The sequence below is a fragment of the Orcinus orca genome, chromosome 1, assembly GCF_937001465.1.
Source record: "Orcinus orca chromosome 1, mOrcOrc1.1, whole genome shotgun sequence".
Lineage (NCBI taxonomy): Eukaryota > Metazoa > Chordata > Mammalia > Artiodactyla > Delphinidae > Orcinus > Orcinus orca.
In genome coordinates, this window is record NC_064559.1 from 164,965,439 (window position 1) to 164,984,985 (window position 19,547).

General features: G+C 41.6%; 1 protein-coding gene across 1 annotated transcript in view; it reads left to right on the top strand.

Moving 5' to 3' along the window:
• Positions 1-19,547, top strand: part of FYB2 (FYN binding protein 2) — a 133,853-nt gene that overhangs the window by 42,288 nt on the left and 72,018 nt on the right. Inside the window, exons 2-4 of the mRNA XM_033435411.2 lie at positions 3,922-4,663; positions 8,763-8,924; positions 10,710-10,743. Of these exons, the coding sequence (XP_033291302.1) occupies positions 3,922-4,663; positions 8,763-8,924; positions 10,710-10,743 (938 nt within the window). The remainder of the gene's footprint in view (positions 1-3,921; positions 4,664-8,762; positions 8,925-10,709; positions 10,744-19,547) is intronic.

The following is a 19,547-nucleotide window of genomic DNA, read 5'->3' on the forward strand; positions in this document are numbered from 1 at the left end:
AGGGTTCAGGAAATGTCTTATTCATCTTTGTAACCCTATTGTCTAGCACATAATAGGAAACCAATGAATATTTTGAGGTGTCACAAGTTGAATTTTGAACAAGTAGGAATTTGCTAATTCAAGAAATTGGGTGAAAGGTGGGCATTCCAGGCAGAGAAAATGACATATTCAAAGGTATAGAGACATGAAAGAGCAAAATAAGTTTGGGAAAATGTAAGTAATTCAGTGAAGTCAGAAGGAAGAAAGCATGTCAGGCAGGGGGCCAGTATGATGTCAGAAAATTAACAGAGTTGGGATTTGGGAGTCCTTAGGTAGTAAGCAAGAGTTTAAGTTATATTGGAAAGCGTTGAAGATGCCAAATTGAAGGATTTTAAACTGGGATGTACATGATCAGATTCATGTTTTCAGTCAGATTTGTCTAACAGCTGGGTAAATGGTAGATTAGAGGGGCCTAGAGTGGAGGCAGGGAGGCCAGAAAGAAGTCATTTTAAGCAAAAAGTAAGGAAGACTCAAAGGCAGTGGCAATGGCATGAAGAAGGGGCAGGCTCATGGGCTTTTAAGAATTAAGATAAGCAGGATGTGATGACTGACTAGTTGTGGGCCCAGAAAAGTGGGGCATGCTTTTAACCAGAATGTCCCCTTGGCCACCTCCCAACCCGTCCTCATTCAATTTGCTTCATACCCTCAACCCTGACCTCCCACCAATGGATGATGTATGATAGATGATAGTATGTGTAACTTTTATTTCCCATAGCAAGAAAAATAAAATCCAAATGTTAGTGATAGAAGGGGTCTTGGAGATCACCCAGGCAATTCCTTGAGTAGATAAATGATTGAACTCAGAAGAAGGGAATGACTTTCCTACGGTACCTCTGAAAATCAGTGGTAGGCACCCAGTCACTCTTTATCGAGTCATCTATTTAATTCCCCACATAGAACTTATCTCTAATATTTTCAGGTGTATTTGCTTATTTTTTTGTCTCTCCCTGACATTAGAATGTGATATATAAAAGCAGAGCCCGTGACTGTGTAAAACAGTGTTTTGCCCATATAGTAAATACTTAATGAGCATTTGCTGAAAGAGGAATGAGCTAGGTATAATCAGGTTTAGTTCCTCCTGAACCAGCGATCTTTACCCAGGACCTTGGTTTGAAGGTTATCAATCCTTAATTCTGTTTCCTGCTGGGGTTTTTCCTAATCATTCCTATGGAGACTAAAATCTATCACAGTAACATTGTAGTTCACGTGGCTTCATACAGTGAAGAGCTAAAAATTATCATTATTGTATTCCTTCAAAAATATTAACCACTGCTTACCTTGCACCTATTAGGATGGTTACTATAAAAAAAACAAACAAAATAACAAGTATTGCAAAGATGTGGGAAAATTGGAACTCATGTGCCAATTAGGAATGTAAAATGGTGCAGCTACTGTGGAAAACAGTATGGTGATTCCTCAAAAAATTAAAAATAGCTTTACCATACGATCCAGCCACGACATTTCTGGGCATATAATCAAAAGAATTGAAAGCAGGGTTTCAAAGACATATTTGGACACCTATGTTCATAGCAGCATTATTCACAGTAACTAAAAGGCAGAAGCAACCCAAATGTTCATTGATGAATGAATAGATAAACAAAATGTGTTATATACATGCAATAGAATATTATTGGACCTTATACAGGAAGAAAATGTTGCAGTATGCTATAGCGTGTGTGAACCTTAAGGACAATATGCTAAGTGAAATAAGTCAGTCACAACAAGACAAGTACCTATGATTCCATTTACATGAGGTACCTGGGGTCGTCAAGTTCGTAGATACAGAAAGTAGAATGATGGCTGCCAGGGTCTGGAGGGAGGGGGAATGGGTAGCTGTTGTTTAATGAATATAGTGCTTCAGTTTTGCAAGATGAAAGAGTCCTGGACATTCACAACAATGTGAGTGTACTTAACACTACTATACTGTACGCTTAAAAATGGCTATGGTGGTACATTTAAAGTTAGGTGTATTTTACCACAATTTAAAAAATATTAACCACTGAGGTATGTATATCTGTCATCTCATGTGACCCTTGCAATAACCCTGAACTGTTAGTAGCGTCGTCCCATTTTATAGTGAGGAACATAAGGCTCAGAGAAGCAAAGTGAACGTCCAAGACATGTGACTAGAAAATGGCAAAGCTGAGCCTCACACTTAGATCTTGAAGTTCCATGCCCAGTGCTGGCTTCTACTACATCAGGGGAAAGGAAGGTCAATGGAATCAACTTGACTGCTGGTTGAAATGTAAGAAATTAACCCTGGGCAATTTGTGAGGAAAGCTATAAATGTGTGTGTGTGTGTGTGTGTGTGTGTGTGTGTGTGTGTGTGTGTGTGTGTGTGTGTGAGAGTGTGAGAGAGAGAGAGAGAGAGAGAGAGAGAGAGAGAGAGAGAGAGAGAGAGAGGAGGAAAGAGGGAAGAGCATGCACGCAAGCTCCCAGACACCTGCTTCATATTTCCTGTTCAACTTTTCTCCCTTCCTAAATCTTCAGAGGGCGGTGTGAGTAAACTAATCTATAGTGTGAGTCAACTGTAAGCACAGTGAGAAAACGTCACCCAACAGTCATTCCTTCAGCAGGCAAAATCAGAAGTCACTAGCATGGAGGTTGTCTGTATACATGAAATTAAGACCTTTAAGATGATCAAGAGAAGATGGTGGCTCTTAATTTGGAAATGGCTCTATTAGATGTCCTCCCACGCTCTATGTCCTCCCCCTCCAACCTCCTCTGAAGACGGAAAATGACAAACGCACTTACAAAAGTAAATTAAATCTCATGAGAGAAAGGGGGAAACTGGGAAGAGCACAGAGCAGGAGTCAAGCCTAATCCTACCTATGTAGTAGACCACCAACTCACCGTATAATCCCAGGTGTGTCCCTTCCTCTGCCCAAAGGGTTGCGCTGCTATTACTACCCCCATTTTCGTATACTGAATTTGAGCTGAATTTAGAAAGTGGAACACAGTCTCCCGAGGGGAGTCAAAAATACAAGAGCATCATCTCGTCTCTTATGAATAGCTTTTATTTACTATGTGTCAGGCACTGTGATGGACACTTTACATATGGCACCCCTCATCCTTCTGCCACTTGCAAGTTATTTCTATGATGAGACTGCACTGATGATACCAAGTTTCCCAAAGTATTTTTCTAGATGATAAAAGAGCAGAGTCTGAATCTGAACACAGACCTGTCTAGTTCCAAAGATTGCTCTTTTTTCCACCCTATGGTGTTAAGTTCAACAGCCAAGTTATGAGGAGCTGTGGAAGCAATGTGGAGTCAGGGAGGAGTTAGCTCTACGTGTCAGCCACAGGGGGAATGTTGATGGAGAAGGTGGGCATTACTGTTGGAAGAAATCAGTTGACAAGTATACGGGGGATGCATTTGGGGGAAGCAAGAACACGTGAGTGAAGTCAGGGTGGTGGGGAGTATAAAGTTACAGGAAAACTGTAAATTATCCTGTTTGGTTTAAGTGTGATTATGTTGACCTATGGCTGGAGATCATAACCCTGCCATCTTTAAGATCATAATTCCACAACTTTTGCCAGTGTTCTTGAATGTCATGCAAAGGGATTTATTTGCATAGGCAGCAGAGAGCCACCCAAAGTTTATATCAAGGGATTTATCAGTAATTGTTGGTACTGTCTCTTTTACAAGCGTTCTTTGTATGTTGTGAAGAAATTAAACATACCCGAAGTGTTTCAGAGAGCACACAATTGTTTTCACTCTGCCTCACATAGACAATAGCATTACTGGCTGGTATGACTCAATAGATAAGCGATGGCATTACATCAGCACCTACAGCCTCTTAGCAGGCACAGTGAAGTCAGCTAATCATGCTGCTTTCTTCCTCGAATAACAAGACATTACGGTTTTCTTTTATGCTCTAGGAAGCGTTAAGAAACTTCAAGGAACTTCGAGCCAAATTTCAAAAGCTTGATGCGCCATCTCTTCCAGGACCTGTTAAATTCCCAGAAGGTGTTTCTCAAAAGGGTGACACTGGAAGCAGACAGTCCACAAAGACTTTGGCCAGTGGGAAATACCCCTCTTCCAACCACAATGAGCCCCTACCCAACTGTGCCAGTGGTGACTCCCAGACTCTTAAACCCCAGAAAGTGAAGTTGGCTCAGAAGAGCGAGACTCAGAAATGTTCTAATTCCCTGGAACCTCCTGGGAGTTCTTCTGGTTCTTCAGTAAATTCACAGAAGGCTTCTCTGCTGTTAGATGTGAATCAGTCAAATGCTGAGATAACCAATAAGAAGAAAGTAATGGTGAACAACAGCTTCAGAAAGAAGCTCTGGAACTGGGAGGTTTTATCTCAGAAAAGTAAGATGTCATCAGTCTTTATCCCTGCCAGTTGTGGAAGCAGGGCCTTCCATCTGGAAGAGCGGAAAAGCATGGGGCTTACTCCAGAGGAGCCCAGGAAAAAGATGGAAAGAAAAGGAGGCCAGACCCTTCCTTCCCAGAGGCGCTTGATGGCCCAAAGAAGATTGTGTGCCACCTCTGAAGATCCCACTGTTCGACTTTCTCAACATAGCAGCAGGAGCCCAGCAAACCCCAGTCCTGAGAAGAGCCCGGCAGGGAGCACCTGCCACCCTGTCTATGATGGTGAGCTCACCAGCCAGGCCCCAGGTGAGAAATCGAATCCCCACAGGCCTGGGGGGAAGGGGCACTGTGTTTCTAATGTAGAGCTTGCTGGCTTGGGATGGTCACATACGTGAGCTGGGCAATGTTTGCTTCAAACTCCAGCACAGGTATTCTAGGCCCATTTGCTAGGTTATAATTTCAGGTTTGGGTAAAGTGATTAATCTCCTGGAATTATATGGAGACACAGTTGGGGCAAACTTGGATTTGAATCTTAGCTCTACTTCTTACAAGATGCATGAAATTGGACAATCTGCTTAACTTCATAAAGCCTGGTCTGCTCTCCTATCAATCGATCCATCACCAATCTTCCTTGTCTTGGTAAATAGTGCAACCATGTCTTGGTTGCTCAGGCCAGAAATCTAGGAGTCATGCTCTATTCCTGTCTCCTCCTCATTCTTTGAGACTAATCCATCAGCAAGCTCTTGGTTCTATCATCAAACTATGTTCTGAATCCCTCTACTTGCTCCCATTTCTGCCTTCTGCCCATGTCTACACCACCATGGACCATCTCTTGCCTGGACCTGCTTCCACACTCTTGCCCTCTTATATTGTACTTTCCTCCTTGCAGGCACAGTGATCCTCTAAAGCATAAATCCAATCATGTCACTCCCCAGCTCATTTCAACCACAGCCATATTACAGTGGCTCATATGATTTGCTCTTTGACTACCTCTCTTACCCTCTCCTCTCTCACCACATTGGCCTTCTTGCTATTCCTTAGATACACCAAACTATTTCTACCCCAGGACCTCTGCACCTGCAGATCCCTCTTCTGGAACATGTTTCCCCTAGGACTTTGATGTCTCACTCCCTCACTTCATCAACGTCTCAGCTCAATGTCACCTGCTGTGAGTGGACCTTGTAGATCGCTCTATCTAAAATAGCCACCCCACCGCCAGCATTCTTTATCTTCCTACATTGCTTTGGTTTTCTTCGTATCACTTATCCCTATCTGGTATATTATTATGTATTTGTTTGTTTATCTGAGTAAAATATAAGTTAAATGAGGATAAAAACTGTCTTCTTTACCACTGTATCCCCAGAACCTAGAAGAACAAGGCCAGTTCAGTGGGTCCTCAAGAAAGTATTTTTTGAATGATTGAATGCATGGATGAATGGATAGATGGATCTCCTGCTTATAATCTTATATGGTTTCTCTTTGCACTCAGAATAGCATCTAAACTACTTACTGACTTCATAGCTCTGCTTCTTTTGGTCCCTGCTTATGTCTCTGACTTACCTCCTGCTCTCTTCCCTGGTTCACTAGCCCACAGATAGCACCCTGGATTTCTTGCTGTTCCTTGAACAGACTTTGTTATGACTCAGGACCTTTGCAATTGCTGTTCCCTCTTCCTAGACAACTCTTTTCTTTGATCTTTGCATAATTGCCTTTAGATCTAAGTTCACATGATACTTTCCCAGATAAGCCTTCTCTAGCCAGAGATCTCCATCTAAAGACCACTACCTCACCACCAAGAGTTCACATTCTTTCATATCATCATTATTTCCTTTATAGAACTAATAGATTGCTATGATTTTCTTTTTTGGGTTTTTTTAATTGAAGTATAGTTGATTTACAATGTTGTATTAGTTTCAGGTGTACAGCAGAATGATTCCGTTATACATATATATGTGTTTCTATTCTTTTTTAGATTCTTTTCCCTTATAGGTTATTACAAAATATTGAGTAGAGTTCCCTGTGCGATACAGTAGGTCCTTGTTGGTTATCTATTTTATGTATAGTGGTGTGTGTATATGAATCCCAAACTCCTAATTTGTCCCCCTGCTTCCCACCGCCCGTCTGTAGTTTTCTTATCTGTTTATTTGTTTGTATGTTTATCATCAGCCTCCTCCTATTAGAATGAAAATTCCTGAGGGCAGAACTCTATATGTTCTTGCTCTTAACTCTAGCCGCAGCCCCTAGAACAATGCTTGGAATATAGTAAATAGTTATTGATGAAGGGATGGAAATGAAGAGAGGATGAATGGGAGGAAGGAGAGATGGGAGGAAAGAAAGGGCTAGATAACCTACCTGATGGAGCTGTTGGGAGGATTAAGTGAGAAAACCTATGTAAACTGCTTAGCACAGTGCCTGGTAAAACTTAGGAGCTCAGTTAGTAAGTGATCATTCACTTTCACTGTCTTCTACCTAAGTTGATAAAGACTAAAATCTCTGACATTGCGGCTTATAGTTCAAGCCTTAGAAGAATGCAGCTCTGGCCCTGACTATGTAACCCCTGCTGGTAGGGCTAGAAGGAAGCCCTGCTCCCGCCTGCAAAAGATAGCAGGGCTTTGAGGAGGTTGCAACCGAGGTACTTGTGAAACACTAGCCAACTTCTCTAGTTTTGCCATGTAGTCAACCACTGTATTATGTAAACCAAAAAATCAAGGTGTGAATAATGAATAATATAAGAATAATATTATTCTTGAATAATATTGAGAATATTAAAGAATCTTGAATAATATAAGATTTGGGGCTATTTTCAGTGTAAGAGGCAGATACAATGTTTATATATAATGTTGAAATTTCTGTTGGTTGGCTTATCAGTGCAGAAAGACAAAATACGTGAAATTGGGACTGTCCTGGAAAATTCTAGGACACAAAATCCACAGGTGCCCAGGTACCACAAAGCCAGCCTTGAAGCCTGTTCTAGGCATTGAGCCCCGGAAATCATTGACGAATTGTTACTCCTCTTCATGGCTCCCGTGTTAGTTGCCCATCATCAGTGCTTGAAGAATCCTTTCAGGGAATAATCATTGTCCATTTCCCCTGATGCAGGCCCTGTGCTTGGTGCTGGGGGGAGGTCACTGGGGCCTAGTCCCTGCCCTCGAGGAGCCTACATTCAGTGGGAAGATAGACCAGCTCTTTTAATATGCCACCACACCGATGGAGAAGTGGTAACAATGTGCTAGGGGATACAGAACAAAGAGTGGTTGATTCTGAGTTTGTTTTCTGGTAGAAATCAAGAAAGACCTCCTAGAGGAGGTGTCATTGGAGCAGGGCCTTAAAGAATGAGTCAGAGTTCGCCAAGGGAGAAGTGAGGGAACAGCATTCCAGAACCAGGAGGAATGGCATGAACAAAATCTTGGATATTGAGAGCTATTTAAGGCTTTTAAAGTTAAATCTGGAATGCTGTTCCAGATATATATATATATATATATATATATATATATATGGCTCATTTTGCTGTACAACCACAACTTTGTAAATCAACTGTACTTCAATTTAAAAAGTAAATTAAAAAAATAGAAACGATAAAAAAATCAAATCTGGAAAACGGAGAAGCCAGTGGTTGTGAGTGAAAGATGTTAGGGCTTTAGGTTGGGGAAGGAGGGTGGTAAAGTGTGATAAGAAAAGAAATGTAGATTGAGGCTGTATGGTGTTTAAATGCCAGAGTATGGAGTGAGTGGACGGCAGCTGAGGAAACTGGGCTTCATCCTCTGGGCAGCTGGATGGTGGCAAGATCAGGTTTGAACAGGGAACCCTATCTAAAAAAAAAAAAAAAAAAAGAGTCACTATATGTGTATGTATAACTGATTCACTTTGCTGTACACTTGAAACTAACACAACATCGATTGTAAATCAACTATATTTCAAGAAAAATTATTTATTTATTTTCTTTATTTTGGGGGCTGTATCAGGTCTTCGTTGCAGCGTGAGGGCTTCTCCCTCGTTGCGGTATGTGGGCTTCTGTCTAGTCGTGGTGTGCAGGGTTTTTCTCTCTCTAGTTGTGGCGCGTGGGCTCTGTAGTTGGCAGCACGCTGGCTGTCTCATTGGGGCGCGCAAGCTCAGTAGTTGTGACGCGTGGGCCTAGCTGCCATGCAGCGTGTGGGATCTTAGTTCCCCGACCAGGGATTGAACCTGCGTCCCCTGCATTGTAAGGCAGACTCTTCACCACTGGACCACCAGGGATGTCCCTTCAATAAAAATTTAAAAAACAAAAAACAAAAACAAAAAAAGGTCAGGTTTGCATTTTGATCAGGACACTCTGTCTGCTGGGCGGAGAATAGATGGTAGGGGAGTGCGGCTGAGGCCAGCCATGAAATGGAAATATTAACCTACATTTTGGACTGTTTATGCTCAGAGGACCAGCCAGATGTCAGTCATCCACAACTTCCCAACACCAAGCCACTGCCTTCCGTCAAGTCCCTGGGTCCTCCTCCCGCAAAGCCACCGAGGCCCCCGGTCGTGAACCTCCAGGCCTTCCAGACGCAGGCAGCTGCCCTTCCCAAGACCCACAGGGAAGGTAAGGAAATGCGCAGGGCCCCGTGCACAGCCAGCCAACAGAAGTCACGGCTCCCGTGGCTGGAACCCCGTCACCTCCCGCTCTGCAGCATCGTCTCCCAGGGGACAGTGCCGGACTGCTTTTCTGTGGGGCTCGACATCCATCACTGCTTATTCTCACGTAGAGGCTGTGGCAGCTCGCCTGTGAAATGACACATCTGTGGGAATTGGCCCCTTATCGCTGCTGGGCCAGCCTGCTTCCCCTGAGAGCACTGCATTTGATCACTGGGAATCTGTCCAAGAGGAAGAAAACAAAAAGTAGCTGAGGAGGGAGGCAGGGAGTCTTTGTTTTCCTACAAAGCCCATGTTGTCAACACAACCAAGTGCCGTAGGGGAGGGGGAGGGAGTGAAGAGAGGAAAGTCAGTGTGAACTTGACCTGGGATCCTGCTGGGAGTTCCTTGGGCCTCTGTGATCTGCCTTCAGGAATGAATTGAAGGGCCCCTACCCCTGCCCCCATTAGTCATTTCCAGGACCTGCATCCTTGGCAGCCATCCTCCTGTGCTCTTGTGTGTTTTCCTCTACTATGTAAAGGGAAACACCTTCTCACCCCGCGTTTCCCCCACTGCAGCTTGATCCTGCTGACACTGTAAACACCTTCGCTTACATTTGCTCTAGTGAAACACAAGGTGAACATACACTTTGGGGTGATGCGTAGTGGCCATGAGTGCCTGTGGATGGTACACTAAAAGAGCTAATTCTTCGTTCATTTATTCTTAGTTTGTTGTCTGTTCATTAGACTGCTTTGGGCAAACTTTGGGTGAAGTTTCTTTAACTCAGTGATTCTCAAACTTCAGCATGCATCAGAGTTAGCTAGAGGACTTGTTAAAACACAGCTTACTGGGCCCAACCCCAGAGTTCTGATTCAGTTGGTCTTGGTTTGGGGCCTGAGAGTTTACCTTTTTAACAAGTTCACGGCGAGATGCTGATGTTGCTGGTCCAGGGACCACACTTCGAGAACCACTGCTGTAAGTCATCTGAAGTTTTATCCTAAAAGAAAATCCTATAGCGAGAAATCGAGCTCTGCTAAGTATACTTTGATAATATGGCCACCTCCATATCAAAGAAGGCTCAGTATGACTTTTATAAGCATTAAATAATTCAGGCCTCAAACCATCTCTCTGAAAAAGAAGGTTGTCAGAGAACAGAGAACATAGGACTAAGATTTCGGGAATAAAATGGGCTTTGTCGATCCCAGCTCCCCCCTCGCTAGCTATGTAAGTCTGGGCATGGTACTCACTGAGCCTCATTGTCGTTATCTATAAAATGGGGATGATAATAACCCTCGATGATTGTGAGGAGAAGTGAGATGAGGCCTGGGGAGACTTTGAACAGTGCTCGGCACTCCAGTAAATGCTCAATAAAGGCACTGTTATCATTCACTCAAGCACACACTGAGCAGCTATACTCTCTTTGCCAGGCTCCGTGATAGAAACAAGGGATTAAGAGGTAAACCCCACAGGGCTTACCTGGAGGTAAGCCCCTCCAGGGCTCCAGGGGGTCAAAGTCTAATACAGGAGATTGCACTCATAAATAAGCACCATAAAGTGTAGGTGAACACTGCATGCAGGACCGACGGTCCCTGGGTGCCAGGGGGAGGGGCGGCTTGGGGCACAGGTAAGCTGCCCTTCTACATTTTGTCTCTGGGTCGGGGGAGGAGATGGCGGGGTGTGGTCATTGCACAAACAATTCACGTAAACAGGCTGCCACTGAAACCCCTCTTTTTCACCCTGCCTCTTGCTCTTGCAGCAGCTGGGGAGGAAGGCGACATGCCTCCAGAGAGGTGAGTACCCGTTTTTCAATTGTGTAGGAGCGTAGCCCATCAAGGAGGCTGCTTAGCCTGCCCAAAAGCAGGCAATGAGCACACGCCAGGTGTCTGTATTTCTCAGAAGAGTTGCAGGAAGAGCAGATTTATAAGCACCAAACTGCAACTTTAGATTAAATGAGAGATTAAATAAACTGCATTTAAAAACCAGGCTGGCATTAAGTTGCAAAGATGGTCATCTGAGGTCCTTTTACTTATGATACAGTTGGGTTCAGTAAATTGAAACATCAGCCTCTGTAGTAATAAATCAGATTAGAGGCCACGGAGTGCTGTGGGCAGCCAGTGTGATGTTAGGAATCGGTAATGGGACAAAGGACCTTCTGGTTTTGGTGCACTCATTGTAAGATTTTGGCCATGAAGTGTCAGTCCATTAATCACTCAGCCGCATACTATCTGTTGAGCCCTCTGATGTGTCATGCATCAAGCTGGCTACTGTATACAGATGTGCTCACTTCCTCTTCTCAAGAACGCCGTGAAGTTGCTGCCCCTGTCCTCATTTTACAGCTAAAGAGAGTTGGCCTCAGAAAGTTTGTCACTTGCAGAGGCAGGATTCCAACCCAGGTGTGCCCAAACTATCTTTTTAACTGAGATATAATTGATATATAACACTGTATAAGTTTGAGGTGCACAGTGTATTGGTTCAAGACACTTATATATTACAATATTATTACTACGGTAGTATTAGCTAACGCCTTTATCACTTTGCATAATTATTTCTTTTTTGTGCTGCAAATAGTTAAAAATCTAGTCTGTCAGCAGCTTTGAGTTTATAATATAGCATTATTTTTTACTGTAATCCCTATGTCGTGCATTGAATCTCCAGAACTTATTTATCTACAGGTTGCAAGTTTGTACTCTTCAACAACATCTCCAATTTCTCCATCCCCCAGCCCTTGGTAACCACCATTCTATTTTCTGCTTTTACAAGTTCTGTTGTTTTTTTTAAGATTCCACATATAAGTGATATCATGCAGTATTTGTCTTTCTCTGTCTGACTTATCTTACTTAGCATAATGCCTTCAGGGTTCATCCATGTCTTTGCAGATGGCAAGATGGCCTTCTTTTTCAAGGTTGAATAATATTCCATATATAAATGTGTGCATATATATATATCTCACATTTATAATATTACATTCATATATCTATAACATTATCTATCACATTTACACATTTATATATATAATATATGGATTATATATATATATATATATGTATATATCTCATATCTTCTCTACCCATTCATCTGTGGACACTTAGGCGTCCATCCATATCTTGGCTATTGTGACTAATACCGCAATGAACGTGGGAGCGCAGGTATTTCTTTGAGATCCTATTTTTGTTTCCTTCAGGTGTATACCAAGGTATAGGATTTCTGGATCATATGGCAGTTCAATTTTTAAGTTTTCAAGGAAGTACCATACTGTTTTCCATAGTGGCTGTACTAACTGGTATGCCCAAACTATTTTGACTATACAAACTCCTTCACAAAGATGCTCCTGTTCTCTAGAAGGTCAGTCTTAGAAGGAGAACTAAACATAAAAATAAATAATCATACTACTTATTCATTCATTAAATGTTTATAATAGTAGAATGTGTTACATTTTGTAATAGAGAAAGGTATAAGTTTCAGAGGTTGCAAAAATGCAGAGGGATCATTTTTCCTTGGGAGGGTCAGGCAAGTCTTTATAGAAAACATATGAGTTGTCTATTGCTACAGTAATACTGCATAATACCAACAGAACATCAACAGTATACAAAGTGACTGTGGGTTCGGCTGATCTGGGCTGGGCTCAGCTGGTGTGGCTCACATGTTGAAGACTATCTAGACAGTTTTGCTGATACTGAGTCAGAGTGGAAGGGCATTGAAGCTTTACATGGCAGTGGGCAGGGATCCATGAAGGGGTGAAGAATAGGGGCATTAACTCAATCAACCTAACAGTGAAGAGGAACCATTTGTAATAAGTATTGAGGATAAACATCTGTTGGAAAACGTGGGAAGGTACACTGTAGGCAGAGGCAGGAAGTGTGGAGTAACAAGTCTTCTTTTGGAAACTAGAACTACTTGAGTTAGAGTATAGAAAGTATAGTAAGGAATGGAAAGAAATGGGAGGGAGACAGGAACCAAATCATGGAGGATTTGTACACTAAGGACTTGATACGATGCTCTTGTTCAACAAGGAACAGACTGAATGATGCTAGAAAAGATTCATGTGCTCTAGGAACTCCTGGTTCAAGTTGTCTGTTTGAAAGAGTTCAAGGATGGCATGAGGTAGGTCAGTGGAACCGCCTTCTATGTGCATTTATATGAAAGAGGGAAGAAAATTTAGAAGGCTTGGGAGATGATTTGCACTATTTACTCAATGAACATGGGCCTCAGTATCACAGTTTGAGGGGACAATGTAATTCTGCTGTGCTCTGAGTCAGTCTTAATTCCCTCTTGCCTCAAATACTGTGAGCACCTCAGTATGATTATGAGTGTGATTCAGCACACTCATAAGCTAGTGTTCAGCTAGATATGCATTTTCCCTACAGCTTGGCTCTAAACTAAGCTGACTCCTTCTCTGGCACTTTAATCATCCATTTCAACATGGGGGGCAAACTTGCTGTGATAGGCAAGTATTGGGAAACTGTAGTCAGCCTCTAACGTGACACCTTCTTCCTAAGGGATTTACAAGGACAGGTTCACTATTCTGTCCTTTCACACTGACTTTAGAACCTAGCCTCATCTAAAATGAGACTCACTCTACTTCGGTTATGATATGGGCCATATTGCTATAAGAGTGAAAGACAAGAGATGAAGAGGCACCAGAATACTTAGGCGTGGCTTCATAGAAGGAAAAACACCTTGAGATGTATCCTGTGTGATAGGTCAGGATTAGGTAGGCTTACTTATTTGTTCCCTTTTGTGTGACTGTAAGATAGGTGAGGGCAGGGTTTTGTCCCCAGAAATAACCACATTCTTGACTGGTAGTTGGTAGATGGATGGATGGATGGACAGATGGATGGACTAAAGGACAGAGCAATGGATGGTCAGTATAGAGCTAGAACATGATTGAAAGCAAGGTGGTAGTAATAAAAAAGAGGATATAAACAGACAAAAGAAGTATGCTGATGTGGAAAAGTAAGAGATGACATTAGATCCTGAAATACATTAAGTGCCATGCTAAGGATTTTGAATTTTATCTTGTCAATGATAAGAAATTAGCTTGAACAAGTAAATGCCATGATGCTAGGCAGCCTTAGATACAACTTCTGTGGAAACTGGCGCTTGTTTGGGAAGAACATCTTCCATGTTCATGGTATTAATTTTCAATAAAGATATTAGATTAGAAATAGAATATGTCAGATCTTATTACTGGAAGGAGACATGGCAATTATCTAATGCAGCCAGGCCATTACAGCATAATGTTAACAAAAATCTGGGCTTTTCATCTAAGCCTTACCATTTAACACCTATGTCATGCTGGACAAATGCCTTAACCTCTGCAAACCTCAGTTTCTACTTATGTAAAATGGGATATTGATAGATCCTAACTCATGCAATTGTGGTGTTGGTTAAATGAAGTAATGATTGTAAAGTGTTTAGCACATTACCTAGCATCTAGAGAGTGCTCAATACCATTTACTTGGCTGTTATACAACCTCCCACCAAAGGCAAGAATTCATGCTCAGAACCTTAGTCTCTTCAAAAATCCTTTGATGGGGAGCTCATTGCCTGGAGAGTCCAGTGTTTTTCTTTGTTGGGCCAGATTTTATCCACTGAACATATATTTATTGAGCATCTACTATATGCCAAGCCCTCTTATATACATTGAGAATACAGCAGTGTATAAAATATCTTACATGTACCCACACACACATTTGTTCATTTGTTTATTCAAAAGTCCTTCAAGTTGGGCTGGAAAAAGAAATGACTTCCTTACTCTAGATTCCCAACCATCCCTCCAAGATCTATTCATTGGTATTATGGATGTTGTCTTTACTCCTTCTTTACATGACAGTTTTTAAAACATCTAAGGACTACTTTCTTCTCTAATCTCAAACGGTCATTGTTTTCAACCATTACTCATAAAACGGGAGTCTTTGTGTTTTCACTGTATTTCTGTGGATATATTTTGTAATCCTCTTGTTAGGAACTCAGTGCATTTAGAATAGCCATTTTTACTTCTGAGCCTCTCTATATTGTGTATTAAATATAAACAGCATTGTGTAAAGGAGCAAGTACAGGTCTGGAGTCAGATTAGCGTGGGTTCAACCACTCTATTTTACACAAGTCATTCAACAGCTCAGAGTTTTGACATGTGTGTCTGTAAAGTGAACATAGTAATATTTACTTCATTGATGGTCACAAAGACTAAATGAGATAAATTATATAAAGCATGGAGTACACAGAAGATGATCAATGAGTCTTAGTTTCTTCAACTCTTGGCCTCTCCATTTCTTCTTATCTCTGGAATATTAATATTGCATTAATGGATTGACTCTATGGAGTTTATCCTTTGTCATCACTCTTTCGTGCAAACCAAGCTGGTTGACACGCCTCTTGAATAAGCAGCTCCTATTTGTGTTTGTGAGCAAAGCAGGGTAGTCCCAGGGCAGTAAGCAGCCCTGGGTCTATGTCAGTACTTAGCAGAGTTGGCTAATATTTTATTCATTAGCTATCAATATGGGTTTTCTCCTATGACGAAGAGTCAGAGGGTAGTCCTGAGTCAGGGAATCTCTGACTTAGACACTAAGGCAGGGAGAGGCTATTTATTTCAGGAGTAGAAAAGATTCAGACAGTACACTGTTTCTCGTGTGAGGGTCTGTCATGGATCTCAGGATTCCACCATATTCTCTTCTGGACTTTTAATTTTGTATTTTCATTTTGATGATCATCTTTAAAAGATAATATAAGCCTATTTTCAATCTTCTGGATGGCCTCCTTCAACCTAATACTTTGGGACATACTTTTGTGTTTGGTTTTAGATATTTCTTCCCCATGCAGAGTGGGAAACACAAGCATCTTCTAGGGCTGAGCAGATTATGTGACTATGTCTAGGACCTGTATTAGACAACCGGGAAGAATAGAACCTGGGGAATAAATGCCTTTACTAAAGCATTCAAGTAAAATAATGATGATAACAGAGAAATGACATCGTGGCCAAATAAGATGAAGCTGTAGTCCTTATTTGAATAGTGGTAAGTGCTATAAAGAAAAAAAATTTTTATACAAGTTTTAAAGGTTACACTCCACTTACAGTTATTACAAAATATTGACTATATTCCCTTTTTTGTACAACACATTCTTGTAGCTTATCTTACACCCGATAGTTTGTAACTCCCACTTCCCCACCCATATATTGCTCCCCCCAAATGGTAACCACTAGTTTGTTTTCTATCTCTGTGAGTCTGCTTCTATAAAGAAAAAAATTTAAAGCATATTAGGATAATAACAGGGGGTTGGGAGTGAAATAAAGGAGGTGTAGGATGATCAAGAAAAACCTCTCTGAGGTGGTGACATTTGGGCTGAGACCTGAATGATGAGGACCCAGTTATGGAAGGTCTAGAAGATGTTCCAGGAGAGGGAACAGCTGGGGCGAATTCTCAAGAACCGCCCTCTACACATTTCAAGAACCGGAACGGCAGGGAGCACAGCTAAAACACAGCGCTCTAGGGGAATGGCGGTGGTGGTTCTTGGGAACCGTGGAATGAGTTTGGATTTTGCTCTAAATGCATGGGGAAGCCAGAGGAGAGTTTTTAAGCCAGGCAGTGACATGAGCTGACTTTATTTTGTAAAGATCAATCTGGATGCTGTCTAAATACTAATTTAGTGGAGAAGCAGGTGGAAATAGGCAGACAGCCTAGGAAGCCATTGTGACAATGAAACAATGGCAATAACATTAAAAACAGCAATCAGCACTGATATGGTGTCTGTTCTAAGTATATAAATGATTCCATTTGTGACAATCTTTAAGAAGTAGATGAAGCTATTATATATTTTATAGATGAGAAAACTGAGTCACAGAGAGGTTAAATAACTTGACACAGACAAGGGGGTAGAAATGGAGATAAAGAAATGAACGGATTCAAGTTATGTTTTAAAGGAAAGCCAGCAATTGCTGGATCAGCTGTGGGGAGTGAGATGGGAGGGAAAGAGAGGAATCTAGAACCTGTAGGTGATGTGTTGTTTCCATCCCTGTTGATATTTAACAATGTGCTTGGCACATCACCAGTGCTCAGCACAAGATGGTACTTTCCTAAAAGCTATTGGGGATTGGTTTCTATTTAACAAAACAAGCATGTCTTTGTACTGTATGCATGTAACACTAGAACTTCTGAAGGCTAGTTTTTAAATCGTTTGTAACTACAGTGCTGTTTCATGAATGGCTGCATTTTATGTAGTTAATACTAGTATAGATCTGCTCCCAATGACCAACAGCAAAGTAGGCTCCTCATAATGCTATCTGGAATGTGAAAATTGGCCCCAAGATCCCAGTGTGTTAAACTGAGTCACTTTGGGGCAAAAATAAAGAGAAGGATTTTTTTTTTTTTTTAAGCCTGTGCCTTTATTAATTTTTAGATCCAGAACACTCAGGTGGCTTCAGCTCAACCCACTTCAATAACTTCTTATTATCCCTTTTTAATTGGACTTTAGGGACATACCAAGGCCACTGTTCGCTCTGCCTTTCACAAGGGCAAGGGTGGTGGGAACAGTGGATTTATTTAGGCTCTCTCTCTTCTTTCATGTTTTTAAGTTTTCCTCCTTTTAAAAAAAATCACCTAAAGGTTCTACTTATTGAGCACTTTTTATAGACAAAGCCTTGTGCCCTATGTTTATGTCCCACTTTCATTTTAAAACTCCCAACTGCAACCACCCCATGAAGTAAGTGGTTAGTGGACTCTCTAACCATAGAGTCAGGTTAAGTAATCCAGGAAGATGCAACTGGATCAGCAGTGCCGGGGTCTGACCTGGTCAGCCCGACTCCAGAGCACAGCCTCCCAGGTGTCTTACTGTGGATTCGCATGGGACTCTTACCTGTGACAAAAGAGGGCAAGGTTTAAGAGACTCCTGGCCTCCTTGTTTTTTGTTTGGTAATTGACAAATATTTACAGCATCTCATGTGTGGCATAGCTGTGGATTCACCCCTCACGCTGTCCTCATTGCCTATTGTCCAGTTCTTTCTAATTAAAAATGAGGTTGTGAATAAAATGGAAATAAAATTATATATAAAAAACCAGACTTGTGGCCTTAGGATTTCATTTTCTCTTTGCAGAAAGATCTGTGTGAGGGAGGCTGGCTACAGTGGAAAGTGTTTAGAGTCAAGCAGTGCCTTCTCTCTTTGGTAGCATTCAGTTGATAAGGAAAAGGTCATGATTTAGGAAGAAATCAGACAATCACGAGTTGTAGACTTGGAGCCTTTTTTTTGTACATAGGTATATTCAGAAAACTTGAGTGAAAACTAATCTTTGGTTACTGGGCACGTCCTGGGCATTGCTCAGCCCTTTATGTATATCTGTTAGACTCATTTGAACCCCATAACCATTTTAAGAGGCCAAAACTAATATTCCCATCTTGTAGAGGAGAAACCACGAGCTCAGAGACATTTCATGACTTGACCTAAAGTATAAGATAATACAGAGCTTATCCAGGTTGTGAACTCAGAACTGTGTGTTTATAAATATTTTCAACCACAGTGTCCTGTGTCAAAAGTTTTTCAACATGAGGGATTTGGGGACATTTCTGTTAGACTGTAAACTCAGTGAGGCAATGGATCATGTCTTTTTCACCTTTGTTTCCCCAGGAAGTAGACATGCAAGTAATAATGATGTATAACTAAGTAGGTGATGGACCAATGGAGTGACAGATAAACAGACTGATGGGGAGAAGGATGGACAGATAGAATGAATTACCCTCTATGGACTTTGATATGACTAAACATTCCAAGACTCTATCTGTATATTTTGCATTGATTGTACATGCGATATCACATCCTTCTAATTTAAACAAAGCCGAATAAGGAGGATGATCTGACCTCTTCATTTGCCCTTGTGTATCACGTAAGGGTTCCTCCCGTATGAAGATGTGGATTTACATGAAATCCTCTCTCTTCTCTTCTCCTTTTTAGTCTAACATCCAGCAAGTGACACTCCACCAACAAGCTTGTCCTTATTATTTTAGCCCTCTCTCCTCTCTTCCCTCTCTTCTGCGGACCCATTACACTCTGAATTAACTATTGATATTTATTTAATCAGACTAATCATTGAGAACTTCACCTCCATTTTACATTTAGAATAAAGTTTTAAAATCCCAGTCTCTTTACAAGGGCCGAGAAGGTCCCGTCATTCTGGCTGCCCTTTACTCCTCTCCTAACCTCCTCTTTCCCTTGTTCACTGTGTTCAGCCCACTGGCCTTTTGGCTTCTCTGCAGATACAACAAGCATGTTCTTCCCGGGCAGAAATACTTGCTTTTTCCTTTGTATAGAGTGGCCTCTTCCCAGATCTTCACCTGATGACTCCTCCTCATCATGCAGGATTTGTTCGATCGTTCATTCATTCAATTAATCTTTTTTGCACCTCGAGTATGTGCCAGACATCATTTAGATGCTGGTAATCCAACAGAAAACAAAAGACTCTCTGCCCTCATGACGCATACATTTCGGCTGGGAAGAAAAATAAATATGCAAATGATGGTATAACGTAAGGTAATGATAAATGCTGAAATGTCAGCCTCCCTGACTATAGCTCATGTTTCCTCTCCCAAGATACTATCTATTCCATAT